General features: G+C 46.5%; 6 protein-coding genes across 6 annotated transcripts; 3 read left to right on the forward strand and 3 right to left on the reverse strand.

The window, feature by feature from the left end:
• Positions 1-2026: 2026 nt before the first annotated feature.
• LAJ45_00253 (uncharacterized protein) lies at positions 2027-4917 on the reverse strand (the record flags this gene model as incomplete). Its single annotated transcript, XM_046109855.1, has 5 exons — positions 2027-2291; positions 2454-2864; positions 2930-3174; positions 3243-4103; positions 4180-4917. 5 exons carry the CDS (start codon positions 4915-4917, stop codon positions 2027-2029), a joined length of 2520 nt encoding a protein of 839 aa, XP_045976548.1.
• Positions 4918-5499: 582 nt separating this feature from the next.
• Positions 5500-6879, reverse strand: LAJ45_00254 (uncharacterized protein; the record flags this gene model as incomplete). The annotated part of the gene is made up of 6 exons (XM_046109856.1): positions 5500-5529; positions 5589-6122; positions 6197-6321; positions 6382-6531; positions 6597-6714; positions 6820-6879. The coding sequence occupies 6 exons, from the start codon at positions 6877-6879 to the stop codon at positions 5500-5502; spliced, it is 1017 nt and encodes a 338-aa protein (XP_045976549.1).
• Positions 6880-11423: 4544 nt separating this feature from the next.
• LAJ45_00255 (uncharacterized protein) lies at positions 11424-12658 on the forward strand (the record flags this gene model as incomplete). Its single annotated transcript, XM_046109857.1, has 3 exons — positions 11424-11919; positions 12195-12360; positions 12427-12658. The coding sequence occupies 3 exons, from the start codon at positions 11424-11426 to the stop codon at positions 12656-12658; spliced, it is 894 nt and encodes a 297-aa protein (XP_045976550.1).
• A 746-nt stretch (positions 12659-13404) lies between these two features.
• LAJ45_00256 (uncharacterized protein) lies at positions 13405-14501 on the reverse strand (the record flags this gene model as incomplete). The annotated part of the gene is made up of 4 exons (XM_046109858.1): positions 13405-13761; positions 13833-14120; positions 14187-14266; positions 14336-14501. The coding sequence occupies 4 exons, from the start codon at positions 14499-14501 to the stop codon at positions 13405-13407; spliced, it is 891 nt and encodes a 296-aa protein (XP_045976551.1).
• A 380-nt stretch (positions 14502-14881) lies between these two features.
• LAJ45_00257 (uncharacterized protein) lies at positions 14882-16170 on the forward strand (the record flags this gene model as incomplete). The annotated part of the gene is made up of 4 exons (XM_046109859.1): positions 14882-15137; positions 15206-15250; positions 15322-15569; positions 15664-16170. The coding sequence occupies 4 exons, from the start codon at positions 14882-14884 to the stop codon at positions 16168-16170; spliced, it is 1056 nt and encodes a 351-aa protein (XP_045976552.1).
• Positions 16171-20652: 4482 nt separating this feature from the next.
• On the forward strand, positions 20653-21609 carry LAJ45_00258 (uncharacterized protein; the record flags this gene model as incomplete). The annotated part of the gene is made up of 1 exon (XM_046109860.1): positions 20653-21609. The coding sequence occupies one exon, from the start codon at positions 20653-20655 to the stop codon at positions 21607-21609; it is 957 nt and encodes a 318-aa protein (XP_045976553.1).
• Positions 21610-27470: the final 5861 nt, after the last annotated feature.

Consider the following 27470-nt stretch of genomic DNA (forward strand, 5'->3'; position numbering starts at 1 on the left):
AACAGCCCCGGGCTAACATATGAACGTTCGGTGCCGGCAGACCGTTCCGGTCAGGACTGATAGCCGAGCTGACTTTTACTCTTTTACTACGGTTGACCATGGAATCAGACTTTATATACATACATGTATATACAAGATGTAGGTAAATACACACATGTACCTTACCTAAATGTATATATAAGCAATGTAGAGGTAGCCATATGTGGTTATATTATTTGATAAGGAATCTTTCCTAATAGCGCTGCTACTTCCGAAAAAGCTATGAAGTAAGCAGTTGAATCTAGCTGCAGACAGTTTTTATAACTCTTTAATCCTCGGGTTGATGCATAACCACACAAAGATGAACCCGAGCTACCCTACTGACACGTCTATCTATACGATGTCACTCAGACATATCGTCCAATCACTGAGTGATTGCGTGCCTTGTATATATTTCAGGCTACCTACTCCCTTTAAGAATATACTCGCAGCAGGAGGAACCCAGTAACTAACTGAGATGTGATTCTTGACGCTTGCTGGACGCAGTTCAAGGACTAGAGTAGCAAGAAATGTCTTCTGCTTCTCTTAATTCTGCAGCAAAGAGGTGCATAATTAGAAAAAGAAAAGAAAAAAGAACCTTTTTGATGACCAGCTAGCTTACCCCTCATTAGAGGTCAAGTTTATCGCTAGTACATACAGTGATCGTGTTAAGTCCTTCCCAGCCCTCAGGTGTGGAACGAGAGCTTTGACGTCAACGGTCAACGACGATTATATGCAAGCTTATTAACCCTACAGCTGCTGCCCTAACATCCATCATTACTTCTGCAACTGCAACTGCAGCTTAAGGGGACGCGTTTTTCCGTCTCGTTTTCGCATTTTTCAATTAAGTCATGTGACAAGGCGCGCTACATCGCTTCCCAATCAGTAACGAATATTGACACACCGGCCCGCGCCTGCGACAACCTCGCGTTCCTGAAACTATAGTGAAAGTTGAATTAAATATTAACCCCCCCCCTCTCTCCTTCATATGATGGATTTTTTTCGCGACACGAAAAGTGAGATGAGATTCGGAATGCACACAGATAAAACCCCTCTCCCCGAATTTGTCGTTTTTCCATCACCCTTCTCCTTGCATTCGTAGCCGGCTGTTGGGTGTTCACTGTAGATTATAATTTGTTGAACACTTTAACAGTTCACCCTATGAACCATGCTCTCTAGGCAGGTTAGGCTTCACAATCGAGAATCGAGAGCGTAGCAAACGCGCCGTAGATGCGCTGCAGCCCGGTTCAAGTCCCGATATGATAAGTACCAGTAACATGTAGGTTTGATCACAGTGATATTAACCACAGCATAAGGGTGTCCACCTTACAAGCCATTACTCAGTGGACCTTGGTAACTCGGGGTGCCTAATTCGGGAGTTTATTTTCTCCCTCCGTATCTGCCATCCTATTATGTATTTGGGTCACCTTTCACCTCCCATCTGAGGTTTTTTCTTCTTTCATCCTTGCGGGCAATTCACAGCACAAATTGCCGAGGGTGTGTTTACATATAAACTCTACCCCTCTCCCTCTTCAGGCTCCTCCTCGCTTGTTTATATGGAGCTAAAGGAGGATGGGGGGAAGGCCGGTAAATTTTTATAGGCAGATACTCTAGCTTTAGTGGGTAGACGAGTGAAATCTGGAAATCACCTGCAGTGAAATGCAGTTCCCACGAGGATGTGCTGCAAGTTTCAATAAGTCCAGCCCCCTCCATACAATACGCACCGCTAAGAGGCAAGTACTCTATATATGTACATAAATGTATGTATAAAAAATACTTTACATGTACATACCGTAAACCCCACCCAGCCCGATTAAAATCATCGGCAACAAACGCCGTCGCTTGTAATGCCTTTATGAAACCGATCTCCCCTTCTTGGGCCACAAAGCGATATAGAACTCTACAGCCCCACCAAAACACTCCTAACAGTGAAGGTAAATTTTTCACTCCTTTATCTGGTGGAGAAAAATAAACATAAAAAAAGTATCGGATGGTAATTGTCCAGTCCTCATGATGATGAAGGGCTAAAGAGCATCTCCAGGCTTTCAGCCTCCTCTGGGGTAGTTGTTGTCTCGAGAATTTCTTGAGCAAATCTCCTCGTACTCTCATCGATACCAAGCTCCTGTGAAAGCCCTTCACTAAATGCTAGTCTTGTCATCGCAACAAGATATTTGTGGCTAGTGTTTGGCGTCGCAATTTTCGACATGCAAGGTTGGCCATGTATCTTCAGGATACTGTGGAGTAATCGCATGGCCAGATTAACTAGTTGAACACTGTTTTGGGGTCTCAGCTTTCTGTACTTGTAATATGGTGGGCTGCGCTATTTTTGGTTTCTTCTATATAAATATATAAAACGGGGATGCATCCTATCTTTCTTTTCCAGAAGTGGAAGGTCTCAACCACTCAAAAATTAGACAGGAATGATTTATACATACCTTTGTTCCCTCCCGAATTTACACTCATAAATCTCTTCGAGCTCGTCTGCCATTCTTTTTATAAGCCTCGTCAGTGCAGTTGGATGCTTGGCAAGTGCTGAAAGTCCTGTTTCCATCCCTGAAATACACCCAAGGAGCTGAAGTATCTGCTTTCGGAGCCCTATGATCTCTAATTTCGTATATCCTGGCTTATTTGGAATTGCCCTAGGGGTATTGACGAGAAGTTTCGTTATAGCATCTATTAGATGCCCCTCGTTTGTTCGTTGGTCCATCTCGTTGCTGACCACAGAACCGAATGAATCGCCGAGACAGCTGATAGAAAGAAGAGATGCCATACGCTGGATATGTGGTAGCCGCTGGTGCGGGTTAAGTATCATCAATGGGAAGTCAGAACGGATAAATTTCCAGAACCTGCATATTGTTAGACAGCAATGACATCAAAAGAAGGGGGAAGACGATCGGCTGTCAAAACCTACATCTTAATCCGTTTTTCATCCCCGAAAAGCCCCAGAGCGATACCCTCCAGTAATCTCAGACAAAGATCGATATCTATACCTTCGTCCAAGAGTTCTATGTTTCTCCTTAACATCGGCATAGCATTGACGTCAACTGTCTGTTGAAGTAGGGATACCGCTTCATCAAAGAACTTGTAGCATTTGCCTCCTTGGTCCCACAAAACACCAAATTCAAACAAATTCAGGATAGATTTCAAAGGCCCGTGCTACTTATTTCTTTTGTCAGTTGGAGGTAATACGAACAAATGAGAAATGGGGTTTGGTGGAGGCTTACCAAGCTTTCGGTTAAGCATCTGCGCCATATATAAAGCAATGCCTTACACACTCCAGCCGAAAGTTCTGATTTATCTACTGTTGCCTGTAGTAATGCGATTTGGTCCTGAAGTAGAGAAGATATAGAAGTTTCGGGGGATGATGGGAACGAAAACTTTCTTAGATTGTCCAAAGACCGCTCCATGCCGGGAGCAGGTCTATGTGCCATAACTGCTTTAAAGAAGTCGAAGCGATCATCTTCTATCAATAGCCTTCCTAATAACATCTCCTCCACAAACTGCATCTGGGTATGATCAACTGGCATCATCCTTGGATCCTTTGATGATGTTCCGGACATTTTTGGACTATCAATGAGCGGCCGTTTTCTTTTAATTCCAGGTCTCATTGGTGATCGGCCTTTAGCCTTCGATGGGCTCAGCATCTCTGAATCCTCGAACCCATCTCTAAACGCATATCCCTTATTTCTCCTTGGCGTTGTTGCCGGGCTCTTGTGGGATTCATTACTTTGGTTACCCAAAGACGAGTGAAAGTCACCACTCTCCCCGACAGTTAGAACTTGATGTCTTGCTGTTTTTCTTCCTATATTCCTGGGGCCTTGTCTTGCTATTTCTTCAATCTCTTTCCTTAAGAACATTATCTCCGTTCTCGTACGCTCTGATTCGGTCTCAATAGCCTCAATATGAAGCTTATACTTTTCTCGCTCTTCATTTCGTTTTTGTTCTGCCTGAGCAATGGCTTCTTTGAGTGTTGCCTCAGATTTTGCTTTGTTTGTGCGAACAACAGATATCTCGCCATTTTTTGAAGAAACAACATCTCGAACGGAAGCGATTTCTTTCTGAAGACTTTCTTTTTCTTTTTGCAACTAATTACATTCTCAGGATCTCATTAGTAAATTTCAATAGTCAAGGATCTATAATTTGAATCGAAACCCAGTTTACCTCTGAAACTCTAGCCATGAGCTCCATGAGCTTGGTGGATTCTCTTTCATTTTCCCGATTCTCGGTTTCTAGCTCTACTCCGACCATCACATCACCACCCACAAGGCTCACTCGGTCATCATGTGCTGGGTTGTTGCCGGCGAGGTGATAGGCCCCGGCAGAATTGTCAAAACGCCTCCCTTCATCTACTTCCCCGTTGTCCTCCGCATAGTATTGTTGATCGTTTAAATCCTGCGTTAGCGTTTGAGTCTGTGCTTTTGGCGCCACCGCATCCCATAACTCTGAAGTTTCGTCAAACCCGCCATAATCATCATCCGAAGACGGCGGGTTTTCTGGTACTCTAGGAGTAATTTTACGGATATAATTCTGTTGTGTTGGCAGCTGGTTATTTCGTTGATGGTTATATGGTCTGTATTGATTATAATTCGAGCTCCATTGTTGAATCTTAGATTGCTGCTGCTGTTGCGGCGGCCCTACCGGTAACTGAGGTGGTGGCGGTTTTGCATAATTGTAATATGGGGGTTTTCTACTGATAGCGCGTGAGTCGGGTTGAGCCTGCTGGTATTGGGATTGCTGGTATTGAGATTGCTGGTACTGATTCTGTTGAATTGGGCGCAGGGAATATTGTGTCTGTACAGGCTGTTGGGTGCTTTTTACTGCGGCGTCTTCGAGAGCTTGAAGCTCGTCTTCCGGTAGAGCATCAAGTGTCGGATCATCGGAGAAAAAGTCCTCGTCCATGTTTTATCTCCATAACCTTCGAAGGAGTCGTGGGAGATGTATTAAGCTAGATTGAGCCGAGTCAGTGCTGGGTAATGGAATTTACTTTTGATTCCACATCGCACAGTGTCGATCGCCCTAGCACGTGACCCAAGTTTCAGGCACACCCCAGTATCAGGCGACTTAAACATAAATCCCATCCCACTATTTAGATTTTTTTTTTTTTGTTTAATTCATTGATCGCATGCATCCCACTATTTGGACAATGCTACAAGGTTTTAGTTAATGCGAATATTTTCAAGAAATTCAGTTCATGCGATTCACAATTAATTTCGCTCCCACAGCAGATACAGCACAAATTACTTATATTTGCAGAGAGAGGAGATATATATTTTATGGAAACCGTTGCTAAATCAAATCCTAACACCAATTTTTTTTGGACAAGAGCAGGCATCAGTTGGAGCAATCTACCTAAGATCTCCATCAGATGAAGCCCACAGAAAGTGTCACAACTTATCATTGCTTATATCTTCCTGGATTTTTCTTTGTATTTATCTTTCTACCATTCGCCCGAACCCACATATCCCATTCTATCTTTTTACTTTACGGGTTGGACTTGACGAATTCCTTGCCCTATTGTTTTCAAAGTCAGAAAATCTCGCTGGATTATTGAGGTGATAAGGGCGTTTTACCTTTGCAATGTTCTTGGCAAGGTCCTTAAGCGCAGCAGCAATAAGACCTTCCTCGTACTCATTGATCTTTCCGACGGGGTGGATCTTCTTAACACCCTCGGGGCCAAGCTCAATACGAGAAGAGAAGAATTCACAGCCCTGGTCCTTGTACAGAGGGCTCTCAACGAAAGCGGGCTCAGTGACACCCTGCTCACCCTGGGCAGCGCGAAGGAGAGAGTCGGCCATCCTGGAACCGGCATAAGCCATAGAAAGAGTGGCGGAACCAGCGCCATCCTTTGCTTGAACGACCTCATCACCACCGAACTGGATGCGGTTGACGAGAGCATCGCGGGTCTCACCCGTGATATCGGGGTGGTTAGACTGGGAAAGCAGGGGAACAATGGTAACACCTGAGTGACCACCAACGACAGTGACCTCCTCGTTGGCAGGGTCGGTGCCCTTGATCTCAGAGATAAAGCGGGAAGCACGGACAACGTCAAGAGTAGTAACACCAAAGAGGCGCTTAGGGTTGTAGACACCCTTGGATTTGAAGACCTATTAGAGCAGCTGGTTAGAACTATGTGCGAGAAACAGAGAAATGGATAGCAAGGAAATGATAATCATCATACCTCAGCAGTAATAGGAACAGTGGAGTTCACGGGGTTAGAAATAATAAGGAGGTTGGCGTTAGGTGAGTGATCAGCAGCAGCCTTGGCCAAGTCACGGACGATAGAGGCATTGGTGTTGAACAAGTCTGTTAATAGTTTAATTCATTAGCACTCAGAGCATAGAGTACCATTTTGAAGCTACCAACCATCACGGGTCATTCCAGGCTTGCGGGGGACACCAGCGGGGATGAGAACAATCTCAGCACCCTCCAGAGCAGCCTTCAATCCCTCAGGACCGACGCTGTATCCAGTAACCTTGCTCTTGGTGTTGACGTGAGAAATGTCAGCGGCGACACCTGTATATATATCAATTAGCCAGTGTCATCATCTATTAAAGCAATCAAGCTGTATTAAAGCATACCAGGGCCTCCACGGATATCATACAGAGCCAATTCAGTGACTCTGGGGTTCAGCTTCAAAAGGAGAGAAAGAGGCTGTCCGATACCACCAGCAGCACCAAGAACAGTGACCTTGGAGTTCTATATCACCCAAAACAGCAGCAGTGAGCATTTTGAACCTTGTAGTTATAATAAATATAGCAGGAAAAAATTTTCTCCGCAAAGAATTGAGTAGGAGAATTGTACCTGCTGAGCAGAAACAGAGAAGCAGCGCCTTTGGGCGGCAGAGAAAGCAGGCCTGAACATGATTGATAGATGTTTGGTAGTTGATAAGACCGAATGGATAGAAAAGAAAGGTGTCTAGTCTACTATGACACGGCGAAATGTGGGGAAGAGTGAGGGAGAAGGTAGAATTGACGATTTTGGAGACATGGTCGTAGGCACGGGTGTTAAGGTCCGGGGTGGTGGGGTCGCGGCTTGGCACTAACTAAAACCCCTCACAACCGTCGACGGAGAAATGGAGATTCTCGATATTCTTTAAGATCTGGTGGTTTTGGTAAAGCTTGATGCACAATTAGATTCAGTAGAGATAGTGTGTTGCTTGTTTAATTATTTTTATTATGACCATAACAAACCTCTTGAATTTCTAAATCATGTAGAAATACCGCATTCTTGAAATAACAATTTACGTATGAATCAAGTAAAAACAACATTGGAAAGTAACGACATCTAAATAGCCGGAGAAAATCAGTGATACTCACAAATCATGACATTGGGAAAAATCCGGGGTGGCCGGCCATAGTACAAATGACACTCTGGCTATTATAAAGTGCCTACATTCGCTCCCACTGTTTGTCCGATCAAGTAATGGGTTTAAATTTGATCGTCAAGTATAACAATATTGTTTATGAAACAACGCCGAGTGATAGTCAATGATGCTCGTATTTGATCGGTAATTGTTAGCGCGGTCTGGTCTACAAGGCAGAGATTAATTCTTCGTTCTAGCTCGTCTTGAGATATATTCCTCAAAGAAGTTAGAAGAATTTCATCCCACCTCAAGGCAGACATGGCCTACTGCATGTAATACACCGTGCCCTCCTTATCCTAGGTTGATGTTTTCCCAGTAGGCGTGAAATTAAATTTCTAGAAGCAATCTTAATTAAGGAGGTCTCGATCGACATGAACATGATAATTTGAAACCGGAACTAGTTTCCTCTTCTTTTGGTACTCTTATACTGACCATCTCGAAGAGTTCACTCGGGTTCACTCGATATAGGTACCCACTAGTTCATGGGCTAGATTGATTAGGTTATATACAGGTTTAAAGCAGCCAGTATGTGTATTTAATATCCTCCAGCCTTGATTCCGTGTCGCCGAGAGTTTTTTGGCGTTTTTTACTACTCATGTTGTATTTATATACATGTAGGATCGATTGTGACCAAGACACAGTTGTACTTCATATATCAGCAACAGCCGGTAGTTGACAAATATTTGAGACAAGCCGAGAATACACCTATAATTACATGTATATATAAGCTTACATCTATACTATAAACAGCGCGTGCCCCTGCATGCACTTAGATTTATAAGTAATTAAAAATTAGTTCTAGATTGATAACCAATCATGAGTACTAGATTCGGTGTACTACAAAGCTATTCAATGTCTTATTCTTGCTATTCTCGTTCCAAGGCCATTCGATGTTCCTTTTTTGGTGATGGCGGTGGCCTGGCCGGACATCGATCGACTATTGTGCTCTAAATAATATGACGAATTCCCAGCTACAGAAGATATACATATGCGCAGTATGGGATGGGCACTGTGCGCGTGTATGAGATTACTAGTGAGGAACGACTTCCAGTTAGCTGCAAATATAAAATAAAATATCAGTTCGAGAAGCCGTTTATATGCATATGCATGCAGGTCCAGAAAACTCATAAACGTTAACGATTCTTGGTAATGTGACGTGTGATAGAGATATTTGTACCTGACTACAATATTCCTATTCAGATGTAAGTTCAGTATATACAAAATACACGCGTACGGGGTTGCATATAAATCAGTACACCCTCTAACTTCCAGCAAATCTCTGACAACAACGACAATACCAAACCCACCAAAACACAACCACCAAAATGACCCATCACACCAGGGCTAATATACTAATTAACAAGATTATTCGGCTCGAGGAAGACAAGTTTCAAATGAATAAGTCTCGAGCTAGTGATCACGACAATGAGAAAAAGGATTTCAATGTTGACCTCATCCTAGAAACCGAAATCATCAAAGAAGCTAGAGATGCATCATCTCTGAATAAAATCCATTTCGCCCTACGTGCTCTTCAATTACTATCATTTATAGCTATGACCGGTATGGTGGTCTTTATTCCGGATTGTTCGGCGGTGCATATCTTGGAGACGTGCGCTTTCGTGGTATAAAATCCCTTTTTTTGCTACAATTCGCGAGAAATCTTCACAAACTGACTGCTATGAGTATTAGTTCGCGGTTGGAGTTAATTATTTCTTTGCACATGTTTTGTTCGCTGATGTGATTGATAGGAACCAATAGTAAGTTGTGATCAAAAGTTCGATTGGAAAATCAGAAAATATTGATTTGCATGCATCTAAAATGCGTTTCTTTTGCTATCGATGCTTCCTTCTGGATAGTGCTTCAAGGTATGGATGGTGCTCTGTCACCTCAAGATATAGGCTGCGGTTATCAAACATGGACTTTTGTGGTTTTGTACCTATGTTCCTCAAGTTAAAGCTGTTAGCAAGGTAAACAGCTCTCTATCGATTGATATTTGGCCAATTCCCAATAAGAGTTTCTATATCTAATCTTTTTGGTGTAGCACCTCCTTACTAGCTACTATGTTTTTAAGCCTGCCTCGTTATCTAGGTCGTGTCTGTGCTCGTTGGGCTTGCAATCGTAGTCGCCAGAAGCAGGGGGTCGAGAGTATGTGCTAGAATTAATTATTCATTTTTTTTAAAGGTGGATATACTATACATTACTTGGGATTGGTATAACTATATATTGAAGATTTGATTCCTCGGGGAAAGGTATATCGACTGCAGGCTGCTGTGAACTTGAAAATTATACTTCACAAGAAGGGGGTCAATGGTGTCAATTGTGTTGCTTTTAACGCTCTCAATTTGTGGTTTAATGAATTATTCTTGTAGTAGAGTGTCCAGATTCATATACACGAAAAGGAACACTGGTGATGCTGATCTACTTTGGAAACACTAAGTTCTCATTCAATTCCCTTGAGCCATTTTATGCCTTTTTTTTCACTCGTCATAAGTTTATAAGTTAAGAGTGTCGTGTCTAGATCGCATGCGCAACTATGCCAATATCTATCCCTTCACCCTGCTGCAGCTGATATCTCAGTATGACCGATAGCCCACCCCGAACACATAATCAAACTCCCAGTACAATACCCTACAAATCGTGGAACATTTAACGCTCATGTCCTTTAATTCAGCTAAGAATACTCATAGTCAGACTAATTGCGCCAAACACCCAGGAAGTTGCCAAGTAGAAGCCACGCCCTCGTCCCACTCAACCATACGGGAAATTGTGGGTATGAAAACTACTAACGAAGCCATGACAATCATCCAATACTATGTCATGGTGTTTATTCTCGGTGTCGAAGGCCATATTCCAGAGTGCCATTGGGCGCACAATGTACTCGTATATTTACCAGTGGTAATGCAGTATCTCAACCTCATTCGATATTGTGCTGACCGAACAAATACCAGTGCTTCAGCGCATTCCCCTATATATTTTTATGCATATGTTTCACTGGATTGAGCGATACACATCACCTGTGAGTCGATCTGAAGTCTCTCAATTATAACCACTGATTAACGCAAGGATAATGGGGGGTATAGTGCCAAAATCACCAGTCGAATCGTTGATCAATCTTTCGTGAACGCATTCACTTTTGTCGCGATCAAGCTTGGCCGTTCGGAAATGTGTGGCGCTCATGTAAGGATTTGGAACAAAATCACAGCCGCGTGTGTAAATACACTCTTATAAACGTTACGGCTTTATCGGGGCTGAGCTGATTCATTAGAGACAAAGAGTACTATTTACTGGAACCTGTCTTGTGAGCTACTTTCGACTGAAAGAATTGGCCGAGCACTATAAGAACGTTGAGACGGAGATCTCGATCGAGTCTGAAGGAGGACCATCTCCATGAGAACGTGCCTGTAAGTATTTTTGATATGATATACCTGAAGGGAATAGCGACGGGGTGGGTCTTGTGAACTGTAAGTGTACTTTCAGTTCATAATATCGTGTAATGAAGGTGGCAGAAAGAGAAATTCCGGGAAGTATATGTCTCGGAATATGAATAGACAATGCATTTATATTGCTAGTTTTTCTCAATGTCTGAGATAATCAGGCTAGAATAGTGACGTTTACAGTCGCTAGGGTTTAGACACAAATCGCTTAAGTAAATGTAAATTCATGTAGTAATATACTTTGTACCAGAGGCTAGTAAGCAGAAAAGCAATGCCATAAGATACGAAAACACTTATATACTGACACTGTCTATGCCTAAACGTGCCTTCATACATACCAAAAACTTCAGTGTCTGGGTAGGTTCCTATCAAGATTTAGTATATTGAGGTTAGTACGCAATGATTGATCAATACGTATGTTTAATCCGCACCTTACCCGCAATAGGCCACCTGACGTCCCGAGTCTCACGAACTAGATTCCATCTCATATCTCCATCTTACCGGTACTACTTCACCCACATATTTACACACACTCTCTTTTTGATATTGAAGTCACCACTCAACTTAACATAAGTCTTTGACAACGCATTGACCAAATATCGACAACTATGAGCGACATGTCCCGTCTTGATCCTCGTAGGCTCAGTAGTCCAGCGCGCCGGGCCATCGCCGGGCTCGCAGTAGAGATACCCCTGGAGCACCGTGGCGTGATGGCTATCCGCTTCCTTCTTTTTATAGCCCTCTTTATCTTTGGCTTCACATATGCCAGCGCACAGCCAAGAGTCTATCACGACATTCTCATCTGGAAGCACAATGCCACCCCGCCTCACACTGTCTATATATACCGCAACACAACATCGTGGGCAGATAGCAGGGGTTCCAGCAGTGGTATTGCAGACGGTGGTGATGATGATGATACGACTCTGTTCGGAAGCTTTCTGTGGAATAAGACAAGATCTCCAGGATCGGGGGCACGTATTTGCAATGATACCCGTTTCGCAAATGCAGAGTACGGGATTGCGTGCGATGGTACCAGCTGGTCGCAGGCGAACAGGATTGGATTTGAGGATTCGTTGGGGTTCAGAAGGGAGGGTGAGAAGAAGGGTATCTTCTATATTGATAGATATGTGTTCTGGATGATAATTGTGTTTGTGAGTTTTTCCCTGTACACAATGTGATGTGCGCGAGGAGAAATGCTTATAATTATGCGGCCACCAGGGAGGTGTTGCTGTGGGGCATTGTCTTATTTGCCTGTGCCATTCTTTACAGCCCGAAGGAATTGCTTTCTACCGGTCAGTGCCCCCACTAACACCAAAAAGTTGCGAGTTGATCTGACAGAGAAGACTCTAGATATGAAGTTATTATGGATTGCATCTTAGCATTAGCCTTCCTATCTCTAGGCATCCTTCCGCTAGCATGGCTACCCTCAGGAAGGCTTGCAGGAAAGGAAGGACCTCCCGAGAAATGGAGCTACAACATAACCGACCAACTACTGAGCAACCGCCCAGACCTGAAAACAGGTACCGTGATGGGCTGGCTATGCTTGTACGTATATCCTCCCAGTTTGTTTCTCTGCATTGCCTAAACTAACGTCAACTCCTAAAATCCTAGTATCGCATTTGGCGCCCTGATTGCGCTCAACATGATACTCATCGACGACCTAAACATGTTTGCCAAGATCATAGAGAGAACACAGAGCCAGACACAGGGGCGCACTCTCCATGACGATATAGTCGAGCGTGTCTCCGAGTTTGGAGCAGTCGGTAATACCGGCAACTACTACCTGCAGCGCCCTGCTGCCGCTACGCCGCGAAGAAGGGCTTCGGGGGGTAACTGTGTTTAAGAGGAGGTTTCTTCCCGGATACGCATGCGGGAGCTGTCTTATGGCGTATATTTTTTATCGAAACTAGCCGTGGATAGGCCTACATGCACCTTTGCGTTGCTTTAGGTTTTAGACATGGCCGTCGGTTATACTAGTCTTAAAGAACTTAAAAGAAATAGATTGAACGCTTTTTCTCCTTCTTTTTTTTTTCAGTTGATCAACTTGCTCCGTTTTTTTCGCTATCCTTTTTTGAGGGCGAGTGAATCATGATGTATCACTCGCCATACTACTAAGTACCCAAGATGCGCAATTATATCTTACTTACACCCCCCACCCCCCTCGTCTCTACTCAAGCGCCCATGGTGATCACATTGTGAAAATGTTCGCGATGATACATTTCTACATAAGCCGTCCTATAAGAAATTTTGTAAATGCGAAAAGTACATTCTAGTACCAACCCCATATTTTTTTGTTTAATTCATTCCTAACCCCATATGAGAAATAGGGTCGACTCCAGGCCCCCCATCATCGAAAAATAAGGGAGAAGAAGCGCAAAATGGCAACGAAGAAGAAAGAGGCACGCACACCAATGAGCAAAGAGAAGAAAAAAAGCCATATAAAACCTATAAAAACCCTACAAGAACAGCAAAGCAAAAGAGAAGAAAAAAAGAAACCCCAACGAAAACCCAAAGCCCAAAAGAAAAGCCAAGAAAAGAAAAACAAGTCCAACCCCCCCCCCTCCTTCCTCCTCCCCACACAACACTACACTACAACGTCGCCGCCCTCTCCACCCCCACCCCCCCACAGTCACCCCCCCGTATCTCCACCGTAAACACCACACACCCACTCGTCTCCACCACCACCTCGTCACCCGCCAAATGGTTACTCGTGCTCACCAGCCCGCCAAACCGCGTCTCGGCGTCCCGCAGGTTCCACCGCAGCCCCTGCGTCGTCACCGTCGCCGCGCCGCCGATCGGCAGGATCCCGCATGTGAGCCCGAGAAGGTGCCGCGGGGTGTAGATGATGTGCGAGCCGGGCGTGAGGAGGAAGGTGATGTTCTCGGAGGAGACGAGCGTGAGGCGCCGCGTGGGGCGGGTGTTGGCGGATGTGTGGAGCGCTTGTATCTATCCCGCCAATCCCAATTAGCCATCTACCAGCGCAAGACGCAAAGAAAAGGAAAGGGGAGGACACAAACCGAATGTAAACTCTGATCCACCCTCCCGCCCCACCCCCCCAGCGCAACAACGGGGATGGGGCTGTGCGTGGCGGAGACGCGCACGCCGCGCCAGCCCTCGAGCGCGTCGTGCGTCTCGGTGAACTCGGGCGACTGCAGGCCCGTGTGCTGGCTGATGTAGTCGAGGCACTTGCCGAAGTCGGTGCTGTCCTGGTCGGGATTCTTGAGGACTGGTACGCCGTGGGCGGCGTAGTAGGCGTGGATGGAGGGGAGGAGGGAGTCGAGGTCGCCGACTATTGCGTTTGGGAGCTGTGGGGGGGGGGGGGGTGTTAGTTGGGATGGGGGATAGAGGGGGGGGGGGGGCAGGGGAGGTACCATGAGTTCGCGGGCGGCGTCGGTTTGTAGTGCCGTGTAGAGGCGGTTTGCGCCGCCGTCGGCGCAGACGCGGAAGCTGCCTGTGGCCGGTCGGGTGTTAGTACTAGCTACTGTTATGAAAGTGGTACAAAGTGGGGGGGGGACAGAACTGTTTGCCCAGATGTTCTCAAACAGCTCGAGGTCGGTAATCTCCTGGTTGAGGATCAGCAGGGCAAAGGGCCTGTCGTCGTCGTCGTCGTCGTCGTCTGATCTGGCGGGGTCGATGTAGCGGGCGGGATCCCAGACGGTGGGCGGCTTGGAGGGGGAGCTGCCCATTGTTTTTCTTCTTTCTTTCTTTCTTTCTTTCTTTCTATCCTATTCTGTTCTATCTTCTGGTTGGTGCCAGTAGTATGGTGGTTGTGGGTGTTGGTCCAGCACCCGATAGAAAGTATTACCCCAGACACCCGCTATCCCCCCAGACATCCCCTATCTAATCTAATCGCATCCATCTAATCACGGCCCCCGTGCTTAGAAATGCTCTGTGCAGGAGATGCCGCAGCCAGGAACATCTCTCTCTGCCGCCACAACGCACAATCACCACCGCTCACCACTTATATCTCTCCCTCCATCCAATTGATCTCTCCCCCCATCCAATTGATCTCTCCCCCCGATACAAGAGAAAAGAAAACAGAAGAAGAAGAAGAAGAACCAGCACAATGTTCCGCCCCGCCGCCGCCGCCCGCTCCCTCCTCCTCCGTCATGCCTCCTCCTCCTCCTCCTCCAGCACCACCAGAACCGCACTGCTGCTCCGAAGGCCCGCCACAACACCCTCCAGCCGCCTCCTGAGCACCTCCTCCGCCGCGCCCAGCAAGAAACGCAGCACGCTCAAGGGCACGGCAACGAGGTGGGCCCTGGCTGCAGGAATCGTCTACTGGTACACCACCTCCGCCGTCTTTGCCGACGAGCCTAAATGTCTGTCTCTCTCCCTCCCCCTCCCTCACCCCCTCCACCGCACAGCACATAGCTAACCCCACCACCAGTCGAAGAAGAACGCCCCGCAGGCCCCACCGAAGCCGAAACCGACCGTCCCGCCTCCCTCCTCCCCACCACTCCCATCCGCCGCTCCAAGATCCCCCCCCATCCACCTCCGCCACAGGCGAAGGCGAATCCGCCTCCCCGCGCGCCGCCGCCGACGAGCTCGAAGAAGAAGCCTCGCAGGAGGGCGCCTTCAACCCCGAGACGGGCGAGATCAACTGGGACTGCCCGTGCCTCGGTGGCATGGCGCATGGCCCCTGCGGCGAGGAGTTTAAGGCTGCCTTTAGCTGCTTTGTGTTTTCGACCGAGGAGCCAAAGGGCGTGGATTGTGTGGATAGGTTTAAGGGCATGCAGGCGTGCTTTCAGAAGGTTTGTTTGTTTGTTTCTTTCTTTTCTTTTCTTTTTTTTGGGGGGGGGGTGGAGGTGGAGGTGGAGTGTAGGACAGGAGCTGACAGCATAATAGCACCCAGAGATCTACGGCTCCGAACTCGACGACGACGACGACGACGACCTAGACGCCGACACCGACGCCGACCCCACCTCCCCCGCCACCACCATCCCCTCCACCGATCCCCTCGCCGCCAAATCCTCCCCAACCAACACCGGCCGCCCCGACCGCTCCGACTCCCTCTCCGCCTCTTCTTCCCCCGGCTCCGCCGCGTCAACCGGCTCCGTCCCCGCCCACACCGGCACCGCGCCCGCCACCAGCAGCAGCAGCGCCGCCGCCACCCGCGCCGCCGCCACCCGCGCCGCCGCCACCCGCGCCGCCGCCACCCGCGCCGCCGCACCACCAGCAGAGGTGACAGAGCGCAAGACTACACCAAGTCTCGCGGAGCCGAGCTCGTCGGTGCCGGAGACGCCGGTGCTGCAGGGTGCGCATCGGGGGGATGCGAAGGCGCGGTCGGTCAGTGATCCGCCGACGGAGAGGGAGAAGGCGGTGGCGGAGGAGGATGCACCGCGGAGGAAATAGGTGCTGTGTGGGGAGTGTAGGGGGGGGGGGGGGGGTTGTTGGACCCCCGGGGAAAAAAAAATAGAAGATGTAAGAGAAGATGTAAGGTACGACAGGCAAGCAAGGCCAGGCACGATTTTTAGAGACGCAGGCGCAGGTACAGGCGCAGGTATAGGTACGCGGTTTGTAAAAAAAAAGCCAAAAGAAATTCAAAATTATGTGTATATTTATCTCCTTTCCCTCTCTTATACTTTCCCTCATTTTTTTTTTTACATACACCATCCCTTAGATATATAAATAACACAATGGCCCCCCCCGTGGGTTGTATATAAATACACAATACACAAAACCTCTCTCTCCCACACACCCCGCTTGTGAAAACACTTCCACACCCCCCCCCCCCCCCGCGCCCACCGTCCAATCCCACCGTTCCATTCCATACACTCTAGCGGCCGGATTGAAGCCGCTCACACACACAAAAAAAAAAAAAAAAGGGGGTAATCGATCTGAATACTGCAAAAACGTGAGCTCTTAGCCGTTGCCAGATCACTCGCCACAGTTCTTTGAGCGGCTCCAAAGCGGCCGCGCGAGTACGTATAGCATCCTTCACACGCCATCACTCGGCCCCGTCATGAGCTGTCATTCGGTGGGTTAGGTCTAGGGTTAGGGATGCTATTTGGCTTCCAGTGCGTTGCATACATACTATGGGAAGGGGGGAATCCCTCTAATCCAGCATTTATTCGGGCCGTGTCTCTTCTGCGTGGGATAGTGTGATGCGCACGTGGCTTTGGGACAGCAGGAATATGGTCGAAATATATGTATATGGGGGATTATATTTCGCTCGGTGCTAAAGATTGTTGAGCTAGGGCTTTTTTTTTTTTTTTTTTTGTTGTTTAATTCATTAATTGAGCTAGGGCTGTTACCAGTACTGCTGGGGAGATATATGGGTTCTGGTAGGAGCCGCGCGCCGTGGGTACGTACATGTAGCTTTGGTGTGCATATGGTTTTTATATCTCTCCCGCGCGGTCTCGTATTCTCTTGAATCTAACAGCGCCCCCCCCCCCCCCCCCCCCCCCCGGGGGGTCCCAATGGCGTGACTGGGGCTAGTGGCTCGACACGTATTCGCCCCATCGACATACCGCCGGTGCTCAAGCGGCGGCGTATCTCCGATCCCAGGCACGTCCCAGACGAAAAAAATATACCACAAAATCAGAGTGGTAAATAGATAGCAGCTTCTTGGCAGACGTATGGCGGCTTCTAGACAGATATCAGCCGGCCTATAGCTGTCAATGTAGTGAGAAAGCAGCTCATAATCATGCGCGAATAGTTAGCTATGTAGAGCGGCCCTTCTATGCTGGACTGGAAGGCTATGCGGGACATATTCTGTGGGGTATCACTTGCTCGCCCGCCCGCGAACAGGAAGTTGTGGTTCCGGCACAGAAAGCACCGGTACCCCCGGAGGCTGTTTAAAACAGAGCCGTTTTTGGTACCTTAGTTGGCGAAGGAGCAGCTAGCCAGGCCTGGTCTGGACGGAGGAAGAGAGACTACCTACTCTGTTACGCTACATGGCTTGCTGTGCATGTGTCCTGCGTAGCGTAGGTAAGCCGGCACCGTTGGCGGCGGGTACTGGGTACACGCATCCTCCTGGAGATGAGGTTTCCCGTCCGCAGGCAGCTCACTCGGAAGCTTCGATCCTAAATGGCGTGACTAGCAACAAATCCGGTGACTACCCCCCCCCCCCACCGCACCCGCACACCTACTCCGCCAGCTGCCTGGAATCACCATCTCTCGGCCCAGCCGGTCTTTAGCGGTAGGAGGTGAGGGTAGTAAATGCCCCGGGAGGCGGGAGGGCGGCGGGATGTAGCGCAGCGGATACACGCCGGGCCCAAGGTTCCGTGAAGTTTGAATGCGGCACCGCACGCTATCTCCTTCTAGCTATGCTGCGGGGAAGACATGGTCTTCACTCGCCATAAATCCCGGCGGCACGGGGCCTGGGCATACAGCAAAACCTATCATAATTCTACCCACGTGGTGGCCGAATTTTGCTGGAATTATCGTAGGGATGGAATTTAGAGAGAGGTATTTGTTAGCAAACTAGTATACAGGTATCGTTCCCTCCAACCGCTGGAAGTTTGGTAGGGATGGAACTTCGAGGGGGGTGGAATTATGATAGGTTTCACTGTACCTACTCTTTGTCCCCCCCTCCAAGATGGGAGACAGAAGTCAAGTTCCCGGTCCTCCGGAGCCGTAGCTAGGGCCTTAATTCAGTTCAGCCAATTTTTCTTTTGTAAGACCTACGAAAAAGGGTCTCTCGAGCGCGCAGCAGTAGAGTGTATATAGGTACTACACGTCTGTAGGTTTTCAGACCCCAGACCCCGAACCCCTCTGTCTACAAACCCTCTGCCACGAACTATCTTAGACGGGCCAATCCATGAATTAAAAAAAAAAGGAAAGAAAAGAAAAGAAAAGATCCTAGACGGAGTAGTGGCTCGAGTGAGTACCTATGTGCCAAGACCTAGACCATCTATTGTCCTCTCGATAGTATCAGCATAGTCTCATACCCATCCCCTACTCGCAGCGGGCTGTCTTGGAAGTGTGAAAGCAGACGGGTTGGGGGACGAGCCTAGTATCAGCGTAGGTAGCAGCAGGCTTTTGCACGGACCCGGAGGGGGGGGCGGGGAAGAGAAAGAGAAAAGAGACACGGCGCCATGTCTAGCTAGACAGCCGTACCACACATAATATGAGAAGCCATACGGTACGTCAGAGTATCACACGAGCAGCATCTACCCATCTCCGCGGGGTGAAGTCGAATAAGGTGAAAAGATGCTAAGCTGTATTCTTTTCGCGAATTTCTATTCGTTCGTTCAATCATCCCCCCCCCTATGCAGCGTAAACCTATTACGGTTTTCAGTGCAGCTGTCAAAACTATTGTTCGATGTCTTAATATAACAGGGAAGGCGTTCGAATCATAGATGTTGGAAAGACACCACCCATCTATGGTGTGGACCTTCCCTTCCAACAGAGAGCGCGCGACCTTGGCTACACGTCTAAGACACCCGGATTTGGGGGCCTAAAGTTTCTTTTAACGACAATAGTCCTGGAAACTGTAATGTTTGGGGCGGACATTACATACATGTACAGGGAAACCCATCATAATTCCACCCCCCTCGAAGTTCCATCCCTACCAAACTTCCAGCGGTTGGAGGGAACGATACCTGTATACTAGTTTGCTAACAAATACCTCTCTCTAAATTCCATCCCTACGATAATTCCAGCAAAATTCGGCCACCACGTGGGTGGAACTTATATGATAGGTTTTGCTGTATGTAATGCTAAAAGGTTAGAGAGGGCGTGTCCGGACAGGTAGAATGAAGTATGTATTCAAACGGAGGTTCCCCCACAAGCAGTCGAGCAGTAACTAACTGATGCGAGATATTGGTTATCGACTAGCATATGGAGACATACCGATACTGCGCACACAAGTGCAACACAAACCGAATACATACACAGCGATAGAATCGATGGGACACCAACAGCCTCACCTAAACAGAACCCCAGTGGGAGAAAAAAGTACCCTTCACCCGCCTCTTCCCCCACAGGTTTCAAAAGTAAGCACATCAGTATAAATAGCACTATTGCACTTTCACTTACCCAATGCCCCGATCGGCGGTCTTGTTCCTCTGCTTAAGCGGAGCAAGACATTGCCTGAGTCGACTGGGGCTCCTCGAAGCACTCGCCTAATTTAAGGAGATGTCAGATCATCATATCATCATCACTGGTACTACTGACACTGCTCTCACTGACAACAACCATTCACGAAAGTTTATAAGCTTAAGTACATACGTACCCACTGTCAAAATAGTTTGCGGGGTTTCTGGTACATACACGTACATAAACCGAATTAATTCGCTTACTTATCAGGCGATATGCACTTTCCGACAGCGCCTCATCAGGGATGAATTCGGATGTCAGACCTGCAGGTTATTGCAACATGGAAGCCTCGTCCAGGACTCTGGTGAATTCTCAGATCCTTACTAAACTAAAGATGGGAATTGTGGTAGTACATACCACGGTAGAAGAAAACTCAGCCTGATCACTAGTGGTCGTACCCTGGCTCTTGAGGTCTAGGTTCACCGAATTGAAGGCTGGTATCAGCAAAGTGTTCATAATCGCCCCTGTTTCATTGGGCGAACGTATTGGGTACATAGAGAAGTATGTGTTTGGGGAAGTACGTGTTTGAGGACCCTCAAGCCACTGACCCCTGGGGCACGGCGGGAAATTGCTATGCCGAAACTACCTTGCACATATCCAAACATTTAATCAACCCCCAAGACTCTATATAATATGTAGATGCGTGTGGTTTCACTGTCTTCTTGCCGTTCCTAAAATGCTCATCGACTTCAACCCACAAGGTATCACTCAGCGATCCTACGTTCTTACGACCACTGTCAGCACACGTGCACAATGAACCGAGTTTAGACATCCCCTTACTTCTGTTCAGTCATGGCTAAGAACGATATCGATATTCAGCCATATCCTCCACCAGCCACCGACCCAGGAGTTACTGGCCCAAGTACTCCTCTGCCTGTATACGTACCGGAGTATCCTTTAGTTGGGGAAACCGAGATTCCAAAATTCCTCAGCGCTCAACTTCTTACTCAAGATTTAAACGAGATTTCCACATGGCTATTGCTCTTCCAAACGCCAAGCTCCAATATTTCGCCCCTTCATCATCAAATTGTCCGTCAACGGGAGATTGTAATAACAGAAAAGATGGGGTTGCATCTACTCTGGCACAAAAACAGAATTTTTATCAAGCCATTGCCTTCATATCTGCTTGACGATAAGTTCCGAGAAAAGTATGTGGATAATAATCCAAGCCTAAAACTAGCTGTTCGCGGATTCCTTCATTCATATACATGCTTGATTCAAAGTCCATCCGACATGGATATCGCCGTCGAAAAAAAGCTACTACCAAAAGGGGCGATCAATGAACCGGATAAACTTTTCAGGCTTTTGAGGCGTTATAAAGGGCTACCGGATGAAATGATGTCCCCTCGATTCCAGTACGGCGAGCTTCAGCTCAGCAGGATAAACGTCTTCATCAAGATATTCCGCCTCCAACCAGGTTATCATGAGGTTCATGGCCAATATAGAACTTATTTCGGACGCTTTATGGGACCATTCCTCTTCATTTTTGGAACAGTCAGTGTAATTCTATCTGCCATGCAGGTTATTCTAGCAGCTACGCAAAATTATTCCGCCCCGCGGACTTCGCCACTTTTATTCGAAATCGTCTCGAAATGGTTCTCCGTAACCTGTATTGGAATTGTTGTCGCTATGATCTTTATGTTAGGCATGCTATTTATCGGTATGGCGTTTCATCAAGGTGCATTTGTTCTAATTCATGGAATAAGCAGATGGGGAAGGAGGTGTAAGAGAGAGCTACACGGTCCTTGAGGTCTCCATCTAATTTATATCCTAAATAAAATTGACATGGTCAAAATGAATTTTCGAGGCCAATAATAAATAATTCTCCGTACTGAGCAAAGTTAATATACCCTTACTTTCACTTATCAACGTAGCGTAGTTTCTACACTGTGCCTAGACCCTCTATCAGATAATCCCAACAATGATGCGAGTAAAGAATGCTTCATCAGAATAGAGGCATAAAGACGGACCTCAAGTGTGTATAAACTCAAGTCGGACGCGTCAGGGATCTTAGATATCTCGAAATCCTGAATATCAGTACATAATAAAAGCACTTATATGGTTAGTTACTCTTCCAATTTTTCATCTTTTAAAAATGTGGATTAAATTCATGAGCTACCACCGCCGATAAGATATCGCGTTCTTAGAGCGCTTGATAATACTATATTATCACTCTTCCCCATGGGAGAGGCTGGTCTCGAGTCTAGGACTAATAGTCCTGGACCGACGAGTGATCTCACATGACTCACATAGGTCTGCCAACCCCACCGTAACCTAATTCCTATAAGATGTCAACATATATACAACCTATTAACTTAATATGTTTTAAAAAGTGAGAATTACCTGTTTGAGGGGGGTAGATGATCCTCCTAGGCTCGTACTACTATTGTTAGCATTTGCAGGGTCTTCCCTGTTTACAACGTGCTGCTAGTAGTAATTCTATGAGAGCTGAAGTTGAGAATGAAGGTTACCAGTTATGATGACCTGTAAAGTGCTATTGGCAGTAAAAACTCGCATTAGTATGGGGGAAGGGTACCATTGAGATGGTTACAGACGTATTGATCGATACCAACAACAGCAAAATTCCAATGGCAAAGTCCGCACGTTGATGTAGTCATGACGATTATATTTTGACTACATATGCGCCAAAGATTATAGAAGCCCACAGTAGTATATAAGCCAATTAAAGATGGACCCGAACCTAATGGCATTCAAGGCTATAATGGAAAGAGAGGTATGTTAGCTAGGGAACTGGCTCTGGGGTGTACGTGAGGGAAAACATGAGCAGGGGTACATGTGGCTACGTACATGTAGTTGATTGTATCGTGGTCTACAATGTACTTCTGGGAAATAGTTTCTCACTAACAACGTACCCGTAACCCGATAGCGACAGCAGACTACATTCCTCCCCGCAGCTCAACCATTGGGTCCTCGGTCTCGCGAGTGAGAATCTATGATGTCATTCCACCATATATTTCTAGTTCACATGCTTAAGAGAGGTTATTTCTTAGTAAGTCCATGCGTTTTTGTGACTATATGTACTGCCCATATGAGACGATAAACACAACTTGAAACCCTAACCAAACATCTTATAGATTCGGGTCGACGATAAACCGGTGATTCAAAATCCTCATGCTGTGCCTGCATGTCGGTCAACATCCTTAGGCCTGGAACTTTGGGATTGATTTTATGGAAAAGTGCGCCTACAAAGTTCTGTGATACAAATACCCGGCATTTGAACATCCCACAATTCCTGTGAATTCATATGGTACCTCCAACTCTAATCTCAAATTCCACCGAGTGATCCTACATGACTTGCACTCTTCATCACAAATGAATGCTTCATCGACGGAACTAATCAGATCTCAATACTGGCACAAATATTGACTTGTTGATATATTCACTGTCATAAGACCCCATGACCTGCCCCTCTTATTGGATAAAGTCGTATCTCAGAATCAGAAAACATGCTCGTGCGATCCACTAGCTTGGTGGCTCGCTTGCAACATTGAAACACCACTTATCTGCACTTGTGAAAGTGTGTATGCCCATAACCGCCATAATATCACAAACATGATTTCCAAAGGCAGACCTAAGGAATACTGCATCCCGAAACCGGGAAGACGGATCCTCACAGATACATTAAATTTGGCCGAACAAGGTTTAGGCTTCTTGCACTTCTACTACTACTCTACGCATAATATAGGATGCCAAGCGCATCACAGCGTCTCACTCTCCGCCCCCTCTTCCCCTCCACCCTTCACGAGATTTCATCCAAACACCTATCCAGGAATTCAAACTTTAGTGTTGTAGAGAACGCAGTTCGTCGCCTGCGCATCTCTGGTAAGCTGTGCTGACGTCATCAGGAAGAACACATGTCCAGTTTACTCCTCTAAAGGCACAATATCTCACTATCAGTATCCCTACTTTAGATCTCTCTACCGTCCTGTATTGCAGTCGGCAAGTAAGTACACAAACGCTTATAAAGAGGGACCACGCCAAAGAACATAATAGAGAGTGGGGTAAACCCAGAATGATCACGGGACGGGGAATCGGAAATTTGGCGCTACTAGTTTATGAGGTAGGAATTGCGATTCCATCGGGACCAGTATGTTGGGGGCGGTCGAGATCCACGACCAATGATTTGCTAGAAATCCTGGTGCCTAAATCACAAGGCCACAGCCAAGCAGGACTTGAAAGGTGCAATAAATAAAAAATAAAAAATACAACTCCCGATCCCGATAGCCAGGGGATTTTATCTTGCGTTAGCGGTACGTAAAGACAATTTTTTCATTAAATTTCTTGGGTTTATTCGCATGTCATGGTCTACTTGTTGATAGCGTTAAGTGGTTTCTTGCGTCTCGACATTTAACTGCATCGGCAAGGTAAGCTTCAGGTTGCCAAGACTACCGCCGCCGCCGCATCTAAAGTCCGGGCAGATACAGAAGGCAAGATTAAGATGAGAACTGATTCATGCATGGGCTGAAAAAGAAAATGAGAAACATATAATCGAATCCATTGAACATGGGGATTCCATGGTAGGATGGATGGCCAACTACATGCATGCATACTGGCTAAAATGCGACTTCAGTTTTACGGGCGGTCGTGAACCCAGCCAACAACGATTTCACAAGCACAACTCTAAGTGGATTCAATCAATGACATACGTAATAAGGTCCAACAGAAAAATAAAAATAAAAAACGAAATAACTCCCGTATGTATGTACATATGTATGTACTCTACATACCTACTATACAGGCATGAAGATTGGCTAAGTACATGTACCTCCACTAAAAAAACACTGCCACTGCCGAGGATCCGGCAGCCAGGATAGAGGCGGGGAGTGAGAAGGCTGGGTACATACAGGCCTCACACTCAAAGCAGAACAAATGCCAGAGCCCATCCCGCGCGCGGCGCAGACATTTTAGCTGGGCCCGACAGTTTGGTCCGGCAATTGATGCAGTGCGACATATATCATCGAGTGAAAACGGACTGGTTCCCTACTGGAGGTTGCCTTTAGAGGGTATTGTTCAGGTGTCACAAAAGTACGGATGAGAGCACCAAATCGAAAAAGTGCTCCGCCGGTCGTTGACCATCCAAATTGACCCACCAGACCTAATTCAGAGCCTGACTAAGCAGCGGAATCGATTTGGTTATCGTCACGTGCTCAGTATTTATCCGGTCATTCACCAACAGTTGGACTTTCCCACCATTATGGATCACTAATGGTGAAAGTTGATCACTTGTAGCAGTAAATTAAGAAAAGGGGTTTACGGGAACTGCTCGTTATTTGAGTCTACATTAGACGTTTTACCGGATCGACAACCATACCGTCAATTTAGGTACAAGATACGTTCATGGCCCGTCGTATGTATACTAATAAATACGACGATTAATTACGTGTAATATTTTAGATAATAGGCCCGCCAATTACATTTTAGGACCGAGTAAATCATACCATTGACTAGTTCTCAAAAGGTAAGCAGACCGAAGATTCGCAACTACCACCGAATCCTATCTTTATAGCGATATTCATATGCTACGGTTTACTTATTGATAATGTAGCTTTACGTTGTGTTGTAACAGATTTCATGGCTACAGTATCTATCATTGACCCTCAGCCGCTTTGTGCCAAGAGCCTTTCTTATTTGCCAAGAATTTTATAAGGTACCCAGTATACGGGCAACATTAATGCCGGACAACTTCTATCTATATATACTGGTAGTGTATTAGACAGTATTCACCCTCCTTCATCCCTTTCTGGGTGGCTTTTCATCGGTCTCATACTCTCAATGCCCGGCCTCAGCTGATCCAGCCTGCAGGCTATTGCTAGTTTTGCTGGTAACCAAAGACTCTGGGACAGCCATCTTTGGCACTCGTGGGGGTAGTACCTTGGTGGACCCCGAGGGAAATGGAACCCATCATCTCAATTCGTCTTGTTTTAATAGAAAATGTATTGAATGTGTATTTTCTGAACGAAAGCGTGAGAGGAGGTAGTGTACAGACAGCAACCCATGTGCACGTAGGTAGAAAACATAATCCAAAACCTGCAATGGTCAGAAATGTGTCATGTAGGCTTGCTACTCAGACCTGCACTTTGATATTTGTTGTGTAGCATCTGATGGGCACGAGACTATATATCATGTGTTTACCCAACTTCCAATTGCATTAGTATACTTACCTAAAACACGGACAAGCGAGTGATATGCCATGAGGTGAAGGAGAAAAGATTTACTCTCCTCCTCACTCTCCTAGGATACTCGGGATACTATCGGTTTATCCGTGTGTGTATGTCGGGCCCCTATTATTTAAGTTATTCTAAAGTAATTCCTTGGTTCTCAATAGGGTTCCTACTTTATGCAGGTACATGTTATGACCCAGAAATCCACTCTCTTGCGAGTTAGCTTTATGAAATTAGTGATACTTGGAATATCAAATAGAGGGGACCAATCGTTGCTCTGAGATTTATAGGTCTAACATTACGGGGCAATATAATTAGTGCTTTTTACATTTTATACCCTTCCGTCTCGGGTTCCATCATAATCCATCACTCATCGACAGAAACCATAGAACGGATACCTAGATCCTCAACCAAAACTTCATCAATTATAGTAAACACTACATATTGTAATGAGGGCAATCCTCCTTGTTAATGTTGCACGTAAGAACTCTAAGGATTTTGTACCATATACATGGTTCTGGGGCTTGCAAAGTCCCTGGCATGGACCCAAGTAGATGTTCTTCGAGCCTTGTAACTACCAAATGAAGGAAGCCTCGAACTCAGCGGAGGGGAATAAAAGCGGTCTATTAAGCATGATAACAGTATGTAAAACAGCGCATAAAAGTAAATCGGTAGAGGCTGAGTCTAAAAATAGCATTGTGGAGGGAATGTGACTCTGTGACTTCCACCAGACAGGTGAAACAACGTGCCAGCCTCCAGATTTGATTTTGTGGACCCTAGATGTATCCATATGCTTATTCTCTCCCGATTGTAGATAGCCCACTGAGAGTTGTGTTGTTGAGGTGTTTGTGTAATAGTATTGGTAGTAACAACTTGCTCTCTTTGCCAAGAATGTCTCATCCTCAACAAAAAAACTGGTACTTTTTACGGTCTGATACAATGACCAGTAAAGAAAACTAATTGAAGATGGACCCTTGGGTAAATACGGTTTGCCTCCGGCGCACATCTTCAGAGTTTCCCCTAAGCCTTTGAGAAATCGACATTTGTGGAGATCCACGGCGGTACTTACTGGCCGTTGACTTGTTCCACCACACATATCCCACCTCCACTCGGGGCTTATGTACTCCTACGTTAAGCAGCACACATTCGTAGGTTTCCTTTTTTCTTTCCTTTTTCTGCGCGCGCGTCCGACCTGTCATTTTGCCCCCCTATTCTCGATATCATATGAATAAAATCGGATGGACAAAAATTCGCCGCGGCGGAAGAAGGCGGCTGTGTTACACAGCATGGGCGTATTTGGAACGACTATAAATGACGTACCCTACGGAAACACCACCACACTGGTGGTGGTGGAGCTGAATTCACAGCCCAATCTCTCGGATTCTAGACCTCGGAATACGCAGATAGACCTTTTTCAATTTGCTTCCA

The sequence above is a fragment of the Morchella importuna genome, assembly GCF_003444635.1.
Source record: "Morchella importuna strain M04M26 chromosome Unknown Morimp01GS001, whole genome shotgun sequence".
Lineage (NCBI taxonomy): Eukaryota > Fungi > Ascomycota > Pezizomycetes > Pezizales > Morchellaceae > Morchella > Morchella importuna.